The 14,664-nt window shown below is 37.9% G+C and overlaps 1 protein-coding gene across 25 annotated transcripts in view; it reads right to left on the reverse strand.

Annotated features, from left to right (window-relative positions):
* Positions 1–14,664, reverse strand: part of DST (dystonin) — a 489,979-nt gene that overhangs the window by 44,907 nt on the left and 430,408 nt on the right. For all 25 annotated transcript variants that reach the window (XM_060235329.1, XM_060235262.1, XM_060235226.1 and 22 more), the window contains 5 exons: positions 11,729–11,926; positions 11,003–11,131; positions 9,363–9,533; positions 6,644–6,799; positions 6,206–6,412 (listed from right to left, as the gene is read on the reverse strand). In XM_060235329.1, the coding sequence (XP_060091312.1) occupies positions 6,206–6,412; positions 6,644–6,799; positions 9,363–9,533; positions 11,003–11,131; positions 11,729–11,926 (861 nt within the window). The remainder of the gene's footprint in view (positions 1–6,205; positions 6,413–6,643; positions 6,800–9,362; positions 9,534–11,002; positions 11,132–11,728; positions 11,927–14,664) is intronic.

Below are 14,664 nucleotides of genomic sequence, written 5' to 3' on the forward strand. Positions count from 1 at the left end.
ATAAGCAAGCATCCAAGCATTCCACGTGTAATCAAATATATTAAATATAAAGGAATGTTATTCAAAGTCATGAATTTATGTATGGCAAGTACATTTCTTTTAGACATTACCATCTTTATATTATGATTTGGTCCTGAATGTACATTACACTTTGAGAACAATGGGCCCCATCCCAATTCAGCCTACAAGAAATGTCCAGGAGATCAGATAACAGACATGGGAGATTCCTCCAGCTTCCCCCCACTTTTAATCCAGGGGTTTTGCTTACTCAATTTTTCATCAAACTTCACAAAACTTTGAGGAGTAGAACCTAAGGATTAAAGAGGGAATGCTCTTCCCTGTTCCCCTGGTGTCCCATGACACTGTGTTTTACAATATCAAGAAATGGGGGTCCTGGAAAAACACACACTCTTGAGTTGTAGCATTAAAGCAACAACAAACTTAACCCCTAGTCTGCTAAAAAATGTAACAATAATGGTATGCAAAGGTTGAATATTAAGGGAAATTCCTCCTAACACCAGAGAAGCACTTGTATAATACAGGAACAAACAAATTAAAACCCCTTGAAAACCAGACCTTGGTGTGTCAAAAGGCACACAAAAGGATAGCTTTGAAGGTTTTTTTCCTTCTATTTTCTTTATTATTATCCATAATCATCGTGATTATCATTTAAAGTTCACTTTCTCAATGGGACCCAAGTATAATTAAAAAGCAACTTTTAAGTCAATCAGTAAGTGGTTCCAAAATATAACAACGTCCGGGTGAAGCTACAAGATCTAGGGATTGCATGCTCCTGGGGAGGGACCATCTTCTTTCCTTCCTGCCAAAGATGAGTCAATGTACCAGAACTATGAAGACCATACTTTACTTGCTTGGTTTCTCTATAGGGTCAGTAGCAAGGGCTAACCACCCCCTGTAGCCCAGCCAGTTCGCTAGTTCATTAAGCTCCAATTCTGGCTGTTTCACCCTTTGTACACAGGCCTAGATCACATAGAAAAATTCCTCATGGCTTCCCTGGGGTCCAGGGATGCTGCTTTCCAAGGCCCCAGGAGTCTTGGTACTCTCAAGCCTGCAAATGCCCCAAGCCTCTCAGCCCACAGCTCCCTCTGAAACTACGGTCAAGCTGCCTCCTCCACTTCTTTCAGTGGGTCACTCTTAGTTTCTGCTTCAATGTTCCTACTTCTTAGCAGGCCCTATCTCTCAAGGAGGCATTCACCCCAGAGGTCTTTGCCCAATATAGAGCTGGCCTTCCCCCTCCTCCTCCATTGCTTTGCAGGCCTAACTGGTTCTTCCTTCAGCTCTGCAACTGGGCTTCCTTAGGGCTTTGCCCCTACTCTGTCCATTCTCTCCCCGCAGAAGTAGGGTGCCCAGGGCTGTGACAAGCAGTCAATCAGTGAGCAGATTATGATACGATAACAATTGAATCTAACAACAAAGATTCCTAGTAAGACAAAATAATGAAGTTGAGTTCAGATTGTAGAACGGCCGGAGGAGGGGGGCGTGTAGATGACAGCATAACACATGCAAAGACATGTTTAAGGCAACAGGACAAACAGCATAGGAAAGTATCCCTAATAGAAGCAACCTCCTGAGACAAAACATTACACAGCAGCTTTTGATCTTCCTACAAGAATACCCTTCTGAACATTCTGTTTTCCACATTTTGCAAAATGAAAGAAGTGTAGGGGCCTTCCTAATACTTTTTTGTGTGTGTGTTAAAACAATTTTATTTAGTAACATATGGTAACAATATCCATTTCTTAAATCATTAATAACTTCTTTTTATCTATCCCATATATTACTTTCCAACCACCCCTCCCCCTATTACTTGACCCCCGCCGGTGTTATTTACTTGAAATACGAATATTTAAAGGTACCCTTAACTAATAAAAACAAAAATTAAATGTCCTTCTTCCTTCTGTTACTTAATCATTATCAAAAATCGCCCAATGTCCTTTTACTTTCCACTCTTTTTCTACATATCTTCTAAACTTTTTCCACTCCATCTTAAAATTTTCTAAATTATAGTCTTTTAAAGTTCTTGTTAATTTGTCCATTTCACTCCATGTCATAACTTTTACAATCCAATCCCATTTCTCTGGTATTTTTTCTTGCTTCCGCAACTGCGCGTACAATGTCCTAGCAACTGAAAGCAAGTACCAAATTATAGTTCTATCTTCTTTTGGAAATTTTTCCATTTGTAATCCCAACAGAAAAGTCTCTGCAACTTTCTTAAATTCATATCCCAAGATCCTAGAAATTTCTTGTTGAATCATCTGCCAATACTGTTTTGCTCTTTCACAAGTCCACCACATATGGTAGAAAGAACCTTCATGTTTTTCACATTTCCAACATCTGCCTGGCATCTTATTGTTCATCTTTGCCAACTTTTTAGGAGTCATACACCATCTATATATGATTTTAAAACAGTTCTCTTTAATACTATGACATGTCGAAAGTTTTATAGAGTTCATCCACAAATATTCCCAAGTTTCCATCTGTATTTCTTTATTTACATTAATTGCCCACTTAATCATTTGAGATTTTACTACTTCATCTTCCGTAGACCATTTTAAGAGTAATTTATATAGTTTTGAAATTAATTTTTCATTGTCTCCAAGCAGAACTTTTTCCATTTCTGTTTGCTCTTTTCTTATTCCTTCAGTTTTAATATCATTTTCCACCAAACTCTTTATTTGTTGCATTTGAAACCAATCATATTTGTTATTCAGCTCTTCAGCAGTTTTCAACTCTATTTTACCACTTTGCATTTTTAATAGTTGATTATATGACAACCACTTTTCTTCACCCATCTCAGCTGATATTTTTATTACTGCTGCTGGCACTATCCATAACGGCTTTCTCTCATCTCCATATTTCTTATATTTCATCCACGTATTTAACAAATTGTTTCTTATATAATGGTGAGAAAAAAAGCCATCCATCTTTTTTCCCCCATAATACATATAATCATGCCAGCCAAATTTATTTCCATGACCTTCCAACTCTAAGAGTTTTTTATTTAATAACATCACCCATTCTTTTAACCACACCAAATATACTGCTTCACGGTATAATTTTAAGTCTGGTAATTGGAATCCTCCTCTTTCTTTTGCATCTGTTAGAATTTTCATTTTAATCCTTGGTTTCTTCCCAACCAACACAAACTCTGAAATTTTCCTTTGCCATTTATTAAATTGTTTGCTATCTTTCACAATCGGAATAGTTTGAAACAAATACATTATTCTTGGTAAAATGTTCATTTTCATTGCAGCTATTCTGCCAAGCAATGACAAATTAAGTTTGTTCTATTTTATCATGTTTTCATCCATTTTATGCCATAGCTTCTCATAGTTGTTTTTAAACAAGTCAATATTTTTCATTGTTATCTCCACACCCAAATATTTTACCTTAGAAGAAACTTCACATCCCGTTAGCTTCTGCATGTTTCTTTTGTTTACTTACTTGCATATTTTTACATAGAAGTTTTGATTTTTCTTTTTTAATATAAAGTCCCACCATTTCTCCATATTCTTGTATTTTAACTAGCAACAAAGGTGTTACTTGTATGGAATTTTCATTTATAAATATAATATCATCTGTAAATGCCCTATATTTATAAGTAAATCCTTTTACTTTTAATCCTTCTATTTTTTTGTCTTCTTGGATTTGCATCAATAGAATTTCAAGCGTCATTATAAACAACAATGGGGAAAGCGGACAGCCTTGGCTTGTACCTTTGCTAATTATCATATCTTCTGTAAGATCTGCATTTATGCATAACCTTGCACGTTGTTCAGTATATATTGCTTTTATCATCCTTATAAAGTTTTCCCCCAATTTCATTTTCTCCATTACTGCAAACATAAAGTCCCAATTTAAATTATCAAATGCTTTTTCTGCATCTGCAAAGAATAATGCAACTTCTTTTTCTGGATGTCTTTCATAATATTCCACAATATTTACAACCGTTCTAATATTGTTTCTTATTTGCCTTTTGGGAAGAAATCCCGCTTGTTCCTCCTTTATAAAATTTATCAAATATTGTTTAAGCCGTTCTGCCAAGATTCTTGTATATATTTTATAGTCATTGTTTAATAATGAGATTGGTCTGTAGGCATTACATTCGTGACGTCTCTATCTTCTTTTGGAATCAACGAAATAGCAGCTTCCTTCCATGTATTTGGTATTTTCCCCTTTATTCTTATAATGTTCATCAATTTCTGAAGTTTCGGTATTAATTCCTCTTTGAAGGTTTTAAAAAATTTAGCTGTATATCCATCTGGCCCAGGTGCCTTTCCATTTTTCATTGCATTAATTGCTGCTTCAATTTCTATTTTTTCAATTGGATCATTCAAGACTTTTTCCATGCTTTCTGTTAAGGGTGCTATTTTAATATTTTGTAGATATGCTTCCATCTTTTCTTTCTTTACGTTAACACCTTTAAATAATTTGGTATCATACTTGAAAAATTCTCTTTTTATTCCTTCTTGATCTACAAACTCTCTTTCGCGACTTTCTGCCTCTCTTTAAAAAAAAATTTTCTTTTCCTCTAGAGGCTTCTAAAATAACTTTTAGCAATAATGTCCAATAGTATTTACCTTATAGTTGTCACCTCTACCGGCTCCACCAATTTTTAATGTCCCGAACACTTTAAAAATAATTATTTAAACTTTGACCTCCTTGCAATGGCTGCCGATGTTTTTCTATGATATTTCAGTCCTAGAGTAGGCTGACTTCTTCAATGATTTCCCTTTTTTACCCAATACTTCCTGCTTTGCTTGCCACCAAATCCCGTTTTCGCTGGTAGAGAGATCTCACGATACTTGACGTATTTCCTGTGTTGTCTGTGGAGTCTGCAATTCTATGACGATGGGGCTTTTTCTCAGAAACCGCAAGTAGACCAAACAATAAATTCCTTCTCACTTTTTAACACTGTCCTTTAATTTTACACAGTCCAAATTTTGCCCCTTCTCCCTCCAAGCTTTCTAGATTTCAATTTCCCACCTTCTGATTTTATTTTGTTTAATTTTAATTAGTCCCTGAATGAAAGATAGCGATCTGTACCTTTTCTGTAGTTATCCAGATCAACACCGGTCTTGCATAACTTTAGATGTTTAGTAGAATCAAAGAAGATTAGGATCCTGTAGAGCTTAAGTCAAAGAAATGACTCTGGAAACCTCTGCAGATGATGAAAATGCAACTCATCTCCAGAGACTTTTCAAAGCCTCAAAGCAGCCCTTCCCCCCGGGACTCCCTTTTAGCCAAAGTAAATCTCCTCAAAGTTTCCTGTGCATATTTTGGACTAATCTCTGACTGAGAAAAGTAGGCAGTAGGCATTAAATTGCCTTTCACTACCCCGAACAGAAGTCCCAGCCTGCTCCCCCTTCTGAGAAGCAGTTCAGCTCGGCATTTTCCAACCCCGGAAGTCCTGTGAGGGCCTTCCTAATAGACTCAAGTAGACTGTTCCACGATGTAGGAGCCACCAAAGAGAGTACACACAGACAGGCCACTGCCATTTTTATATTTCTGGTTTCCAGGGCTTTTTTTGGTAGAAAAGGCTCAACAGGAGCTCATTTGCATATTAGGCCACACCCCTGACACTAAACCAACTGGGACTGCATTCCTGTGCATTCCTGCTAAAAAAAAAAGCCCTGCTGTCAACGTATAGGCCTTTAAAGAAATCATTTCCTCCAGTGTTTGCCATCTACATTGAGGCTGGTTTTAAAAAATCAAACACACAGGAAAGAATAAAAACACCCAGAAGTATGAACTCATTTTGGACTGCTGATCATCAGATTTCACAAATTTTAAATCTGGAGTTTTGATTTGAAAGGCAGCCCAATGGGAGAGAACTAAAATTTGATTGTAAAATCTCCCTCAGCATTCATCAAGGTATCAACATAACGAAAAGAGCATTAGGCCAATGAGCAAAGGGGAGCTTACTATAGAAAAGATGTTTGTTAAGTAATTATAACAACTAAAAGGAGTATAACTTATTTTGCAAGTCAGAGATAAGTCATAATTCCACCTTCTAGATGAAAGTCCCTCATGGTGTAATGGAACTGTAAAAATAGCTTCTCTGGCTATAACCAACCAAACTCCTTGTTATTAAAACTTCAGTGTCCTTTAAAATACTTGGAAAGTACTATCTGTTTAAAAAATGCAGCTTTAGTTAACAGGTGTGCTACATTTGCCACATTACCTGTTTGGCTCGTTTCCTTGCATCATCCAAAGCTCTTCCTCTCTCCACTAAGCGCTGGACTACCTTTTCCCATCTACTTTGGACACTGATCAGAAGATTCTTAATGAGGACAACATCCTGTTTCTGGCTGAAGTATTTCAGATGTGTTCCAGTTTTGTCCAATTCTATAATCTGGTCACGGTGGGCATTCACTTCTGTAGCAAAAACCTTCCAAAAGGAAGTTGACATTTGTAAAGATCCATAGTTACACACATATAAAATAAATGATGTGCTGGCTTATCTACTTTATTAGCTAGAGAAACTATAAAATGTCATTTATAAAGCTGTAAAATGTTAATTGGATTTTGGTGTTCCTGAGTTGCTTAAAACGTTTATACGAGTGCCTTGCAAGAAGTGGGAAGGAGAGTGTTACACCTCCACTGCTGTTTCTTTACATACCTTGTGCTCATCAACTTGAAATAAGACAGTGTCCAAAATAAGACTTGGCCGAGAAGCTGCTGTTAAGGTTTGCTCAGCTTGAGTAAGCCAGTTGATAAAGTCTTGCAGTGAGTTATGGAACTCCATTGCCAGACTGAGGGCTTCTTCCAGTTTGATCTGCAAGAACATGCTGTACTTTAGTTGTTGTGGACAGTTTATGGGGAATGAAACAATTTTTACAGTGTTAACCATTTATTGGAAGAGGACAACTTCCCCCTCTAAATTGTTTCTAGGATAATTCTGACATACAGTACTTTGGATTCCTAAATAAGATTTTAAAAAGGTATTTTAAAGTGCTTTCAACAGGAAAAGATAGTGACAAAAAATCTACTAGGAGTGAGCAGGCAAAAGTGCCCAGTCCCGTATACAGATTTCTGTGTACTGAAAAAAAAAAACAACTCTGCTTTTTAATGCTAAACGATTATGCTTAAAAGAGTCTCAAAAGGATTCCAGAAACACACATGTGCACTTTGGCTTTGATTATGATTGCATGAATCAGGACCATATGCTTCAGTACTGCATGAAGAACAGTCACAATTAATACATAACAGGGTCAGAGAACTGTCTGGACAACTAGATTGAACATTCCCATCCTAATTAACTGAAAGAAGTCTACTTCCTGATACTGAACAAAGATCTAGTTGACATGTTTATGAAGACAGCAAGAGCCTGAACCTTTCTGAGAGTTCCGCCTCCTCCTTCTGAGAGTTCCACCTCATTGTCCATTGAATAGTATGTGCAGCTGCATAATAATCCCTGGATGAGCTCCACCACCTATTTTTCTACAAAATAACCCCTGAGCCTTTGTATGGTGGGCCAGATGCATCCCCTCTCATCCAGCATCCAGTCTCACAGAAGAAAAGAGTAGACCGCAGATTTATACCCCACCCTTTTCTCTGAATCAGAGTTTCAGAGTGGGTTACAATCTCCTTTATCTTCTCCCCCAACAACAGAACCCTGTGAGGTAGGTGGGGCTGAGAGAGCTCTCACAGAAGCTGTCCTTTCAAGGACTACTTTGCAAGAACTATGGCTGACTCAAGGCCATTCCAGCAGCTGCAAGTGGAGGAGTGGGGAATCAAACCCAGTTCTCCCAGATACAAGTCCACATACTTAACCACTACACCAAACTGGCTCCATTACAACTGTGTGTCTGAATGAAGTGTGATATTACAACAGAAAAGCAAACTGCTCCAGCTTCAGTTAAGAATTGTTCCACTCTTAATTAGTGGTTTCATTCTAATGGTCTTTTGTTGTATTTCGCAGAACTTCAGGGAGAAGAACCAAAGAATTAAAGAGAGAGAACATACCTCAATATTATCTTAGTGTCTATAGAGACTATGTACTAAGTCCCATGGATGTGCATTTCCAGAACTGTGAGAATCAGAGATCCTGGAAAAAGTGATCCATTTGACAACATAAAACAACAGCAGCAACAAAATAACAGAACTCCCTTCAAAAGCTAGCCACTGGTTTGCTTTAAAAAAACTCCCTAAAAAGTAAGATTTTTAGCATGTAAGATGCTGTTTTTGAAGAGGTATCTATTATTCTGAAATGCCTTCTAAACCAGTCCCTTTAATGCAAAAATAATCAAATAAACACTTTTGGCACACAAAAGGAGAGTTTTGAAGGGTTTTTTTTTTTTTTGTCCATTAGGGTTGTTGGTTTTTTCTCTTTTACAACATTTAGCCATTATTTTTATGGGATCCCAGAATCTCATGGTTGCAGATGTGTGTTTATAAGACCTGCAGAAATGAATCTCCCCAGTGTCTGCAGTCTACATGAACACAAGGGGGGAAACAGAAACAAAATCACATTTTTTAAAAAAGGTATGAACCATCTTGGACTGCTTGTTTGATTCCTCCCCCCCCCCCCTTTTGGTTTGGTCTGAAGGGCAGTTTGATCTGAAAGTACAAAGAAGTAACAGTGAAATAAGCCCTGATTGGATTCTGCAGTCATCTGTAGATAGTCTGCCTGGGGTATGAGAAGGGATGTGCTCGCTACTCACTCACTATGCAATTGCTCTTTGTCCAGCAAATGCCTGAGCCAGGACTCCAAATGGATCCATTAATTTACATTACCATGAAAAGGAGAGTGCAAATATTGTTTATTTCTAAAAATAGCTTCTTTTATTTATTGAATCATTTCTGTTCTTTACAAACATTTTTTTCAGTTGCCTCAAGATGTAAATTATAGTTTGAACTCAGAATAAACTGTTTAGATACATTTGGAACAATTCTTTAAAAGGAATGTATAGTCCCATGGAAACCTATGGTTAAACATGAGCATGATGCTTCTGCTGGAGTATGAGGTAGTCCTCCCCGAGGATGCAGTCGAGACCTCGTCACTTGAAACTTTAAAGAATTGTTATATTCACAATGCCAGCAATAAAATTAAACCATCAGTTTCGTGCTGACAAGATGACAGACTGGGTGGGCTTGAAAGGCTTCATGCACTCCTAAAGTAGTGACCTCTGCACTACAATAGGAGATACAGTCACTGGTCTATCACCACATGTTTTATTGATCTGCTTTTCCCATATGAATTTTTGGTGTGTGACATCATTATTCCTTAGACAGTGTGAAACTAAAGGATGCCATATTATTCTACACCTAGAACAATCCAACGAACACGTCCCTAAACACATTTCACAACATTTCCTCATGTGTAAATTGCAACATACCTTTCTTTCACTGAGTTTTGTCTCTACTGATTCCCATTTTTCTTTGAGGTTATTTATGTCTTGCTCAACATTTGTCTCAACAGACTCTGGGCATCTTGCAAGCATCTGTAGACCCTTGTGCATCAGGCATTTGTATGTTTCTTCTTTGGTTTCAAAGGCAGAACAGAGTTCCTAAACATGGACAGAAAATACCCAAATCATGAATATGTAAACAATTATACTCCAACGATTAGCCTCAAAAAGTTTCACATTTTACTATAATGTGCAACATGAATGTGTAATTAGCTACATCTTTCAAAACACAAGGTGAATGCATTTGAATACAAAATTGTGCATAAAGATCTGCCATTGTGTAGGTATGGCAAAAGTCATGGAGGATGTGTGCTGTGGAATTGTGGACATTCTCTGATTTAAAAAGAATCATATAGAAAAACAAGAAGGATGAATGAAGTACATGAAGACGTCTACACTCTTTGTTTTATTTATATTTATAGTGCACTACTGGAATTTGCCATCCTAAGATCCACATCCACATGCCTCTGGTCTAAGATCCACATCTTAGACCAGAGGCTTTCAGCTCATTTTTTATGAGGGCCAGATCTGACATAAACAAGACCTCGCTGGGCCATGTGTGCCCTAAAATATGCCAGGTAGCAGAGATATAAACTTTATAAAGGACACAGACAAACACAATTAAAGATTTTGTATCTCTCCTGTGGGATCCAATGAAATGAGCAAAGGAAGCTCTGGCACTTTCCCTCCCTTCCCAAGGAATGAGGAGGGGGCAGAGCCTCAGCCAAAAGAAGGAAGAGAGGCTTGGCTCAGTAGCTCTGCTGTGTGACTGAGAAAGCCTGGCAAAACAAGCTCTCCCGCTCCCACTTCCTCCCTAAAGGAGGCCCCCGGGCTGCATGTTTCTTAATGAGGACAAAATCAAGTTTGACACCTCTGTCTTAGACCATGCTACCTTCCATCAAGCAAACCCTGTTCTGAAATTCTAATCCTGAGACAGCAGTCTACAACCAAGAGGTATGTGAGTTTCATTTCCATGAACCCATCATTATTCATTGTTATCAACTGTACTTCTGAAGTTCTTCCTTCTATCACCATGTTAAAGAAAAGGTTTATAGTTTAGCAGGGGCTTCTCTGAAAGAGGGGGGGGGGACTCAGTATGTCCTGGAGGATGCATTAGTCATACTGTAGTGGCTAATGGATTTAATGTTCAGGACTGTGGTCGATAATAATGAGTCATGAAAAAACAAAGTGAGGATAACTGGGACAGTTATTTGATTTTGGGCTATCTTTTCCTTTTAAAATACAATAGTTCTGTTGGTATAGAAGCTAAAGCACACAAAAACAACCTCTCTACTTTGAATAAAATAAAAGAGCAGTAAAGGAAGAGGGTTAAAAGGAAAGTAGATTACACAGCAAATTTCCCCCTAAGTGACACAATGCAGAGGACAGCTCAGCAGTACTAATGTACTACTCAGTCAGCTCTGTAGTCTGGCAATTTACAAGGGAGTTCGCTCATTTAATGATGTTACAGACATTTTACTATGTAAAGCTTGCCAACATTTTACAATGAATGGCCACAAAGGTTTAGCTTCCAAATTGGGACCATCTGCAAATAGTAAGACCCTTACCATGTGGGTATTAAGCTGCTCTCTTGCAGTTTCTGGTAAACCACCAACAGGTTTTGATGCCAAAAGCTGACGCTCAGTTTCGGTCAGCCATTGTTGCAGATCTTCAACTTCTCCATGGTAACCTTGAGCCTAAAGTGAAACATCACAGTGCTTTGGAACATATTTCAGGACTCAGAATTGCCTCATCAGCTAAGAGGCAACTGAACTTGGGTGCATTAAATCAGACTTTAATAATAACAATTCTAGAAAAAATCTAAAAGGAAAATGCAATAAATCACAAATACCCCTGGGGGTTCTACTAAAAATTATTGTACACACAATGCAACATTGTTGAATACAGACAGACAGACAGGCAGAACTTATAACACCAGAACTTATAATGGAAATAGAAGCTTATATGTTTTAAATCTCAGTTTACAACTATAACTGTAATTAAGCACTTGGGAATACCAAAACCCCACACAAAATTAACCCATACAATTAAACATTGCTGAAAAGAAGTAGAGTATAATTCAGCACAAATCAGCTATAAACAGAAAGCTATTATTGTAACACACAAAGGACACAATCCAGTCTAAGATAAGCATTTCAGAATCCAACAGATGCACATAAGCTCAGCAGTCCCTCATTGGAATCAGTCAGGCTTTGAAGCATTTAATGCTGGCTGGGTCATGTACAAATGTGTATCAATACAGGTCTTTATTATGATCAATTCATCCTACATACCTGGATCAAAGCACTGTCCAGCTGTTGTTTCCTTTTTTCTGTTTTCTCCCAGACATTTTGCCAACGTTGATTGAGAAGTTCCAACTTGCTCTGTAGATTGCTTGCTTCTTCAACAGCACTTGACTGAATCAGATCATTTCCTGCTTTCATAACTGTTTCTACAGTGGACTGATGAGCTAAGACATCATTTTGCAGCACCTGCAATTAAAAACATATTATGACTTGATATATCTCTCTATCTCACCAATTTCACTTTTGTACAACTTTACTGACTATATTCAGAACTGGTATGTGCATACATAAAGGAATGGAACTTCAGCTATCAAGACTATAATATCAAGTTATTACCTTAACATTATGACATGTTTTTAATGAGTTCTATCTGTATAATCCTCATTATAGTCTAAGTAGGCCAATTTTTACTAAGGATTTATGAAAATGTATTGTTAGCTTGTTTTAATCTTCAAACATATTCAAGAAGACTATTTTTGCCCCACTAATTGGGTGGAGACCCATATTTTATAGCTTTTTAAAACAGCGATATGCCATTGTTACACTGTTTATATGCAATTAACACAAAATAAATGATTATTTTAATGTCAATATTTCTATCCAATTTGGAAAGAAGACAATCGCTGGTTTTGTTCCAAATATGAAAAAAGTTAAAAATTAATAAATTAATATTTCAAACTGAATTAAGTTACTGTGGAATTTGATCTCTACTTTTTACTTTCCTATTTTTTCATCCCCTATCAATAAACATACCTTTCTTATAATTTCATTGCAGTAGTTGATATAGGGGTGAGACTGCCTGACCACTCCTTCACTAGGAGATCTCAAGGGGTTGAAAAATCAAATGCCAGAATTGAATCTTCCCCATATGGCTCAAGGGAGCTTTATTTAAAATATTTAATAAAACATATATAGCATCTACAATAAGAAAACAATGGACACCTATATTTGTAGTTGAAATCAATGTGAGTTCTATTTTTAACATTCAATTTATGGAACTGCTTGATCTAAGGGAGGGGTGGCCAATGGTAGCTCTCCAGATGTTTTTGCCTACAACTCCCATCAGCCCCAGCCAGCATGGCTGGTGGCTGGGGCTGATGGGAGTTTTAGGCAAAAAACATCTGGAGAGCTACCATTGGCCACCCCTGATCTAGGGGCCTGATACCCAAGACCTCACAAAATATAATAGGAAAATAGAAACCGCTGTAGCTTAAGTAAAATATCTATCTTCCTTCCTTTCCTTCCTTCCTTCCTCCCTGCTCTCCCTCCCACATCTAATGTTCAAGTCTTGCAATGTTTATTCTATGTGGCTCTTATGTTAAGCAGGTTTGGCCACCCTGCTCTATAGGCCATCTTACATGGTCAGTGCTTCCACAAAACGGGTTGGATCCAAACTAAACTGGTAAGTTTCCACAGCTTCCTCCTCTCCACTGAAAACCTCTTCTTAGGGGTCACCCAGAAGCAGCATTTCATGGAGATCAGTGGATAATAACGAGATAGGGAGGCATGAAATTCCATTCTACCATAGGAAATTTAGTCTGGATCTAACCCAATATCCCCAGAGAGAAATTATTGCGGAAAATATCTCACACAAACTGGGCATTTCAAGACACAACAGCCAATTCTTGGCTGGCATTTTGGTCACACCAGAAAAACATTTTCCAGCACTCAAAGTCACTACCAATTTTGCCCCCAATAACTGGCATCATCCCTGGGACAGTGTGGTTCACCCTACTCTCCAAGCACTATATGGAGACCAAACTGACGAAATGAAGACAAGCCTTTCTAGAAACAAACCTGCACCCTATTTAGCATCTCACTTTGTGGAAATGATGCATACTTAGACGAGGTGACTGTATGTCATCAGTACTGAGCATCTGGAGTCAGTAATGGGCTCAACAATGTAATCCAGACAAGACACTTGAATTCTCCCCCACTTTTCATATTTGTTTAAAATTTCTGTTTGCATTATATTCATTACTACCCATGTTTATTTTCATTATTAATTTTTGTTTCCACTGCTTTCCATGGGCAAACTTGCACCACCACCCCACCCTTTCCTTATGCCTACAGTGCTATAGAAAATGGGAGTTCATGCCACCTACTGTAACAGCTTAAAAAGGTTGTTAGCAGGGCTTTTTTTGTCACGGGAACTCCTTTGCATATTAGGTCACACACCCCTGATGTAGCCAATCCTCCCGGAGCTTACAGTACTAAGAGCCCTGCAAACTCTTGGAGGATTGGCTACATCAGGGGTCCGTGGCCTAATATGCAAAGGAGTTCCTGCTGCAAAAAAAGCCCTGGTTGTTAGGATCTTTACTGAACACCTGGCTCTAAGGGCCAAACTAGACATGATGTGCATCCCTGAGTATGTACCACCATGTTAAAGAACTCTCATCCAGGAATTCTTTTAAACTGCATCACAGGAGCTCAGTTCTGGTTGGCACCATATTGGCACAGGGGGAGGAGGGGATGCTGCATTGATTATGTTATATTGCATTGTTTTGACATATGTTGTAAGTCACCTAAAAAATCTCACTTAATAAGTAGGTATCTCTGTGTGTTCATACACACACACACAAACATAATGTCTGAAAAATATTTCCATCATGGCACACTCCCGGGCTTCTGTTACTACTCAGGAATGGGGGAAAGCTTTATTATTTTTCATTGTTTAAAATTTAATTTCTACCAATCTGACAAAAGTGAAAGTTCTATTAGAGAAACAGATGTGACGTTTCCTTTCTAACTATAATCTTTTATGACAATAACTTCTGCTTGCCAAGTTATTGATGTTTGGGATGATCAAAGTGGAAGTTCTGCTCTGCAATCTCTCTCTCTTTCTCTTGTGCATGGAAGACTGAATGAGCACAAAGAATATAACAGCATGTGTTTGCTGAACCCTTTCTGTACCAGCAGTTCTT

This window comes from Heteronotia binoei, chromosome 1, assembly GCF_032191835.1.
Source record: "Heteronotia binoei isolate CCM8104 ecotype False Entrance Well chromosome 1, APGP_CSIRO_Hbin_v1, whole genome shotgun sequence".
Taxonomy (NCBI): domain Eukaryota; kingdom Metazoa; phylum Chordata; class Lepidosauria; order Squamata; family Gekkonidae; genus Heteronotia; species Heteronotia binoei.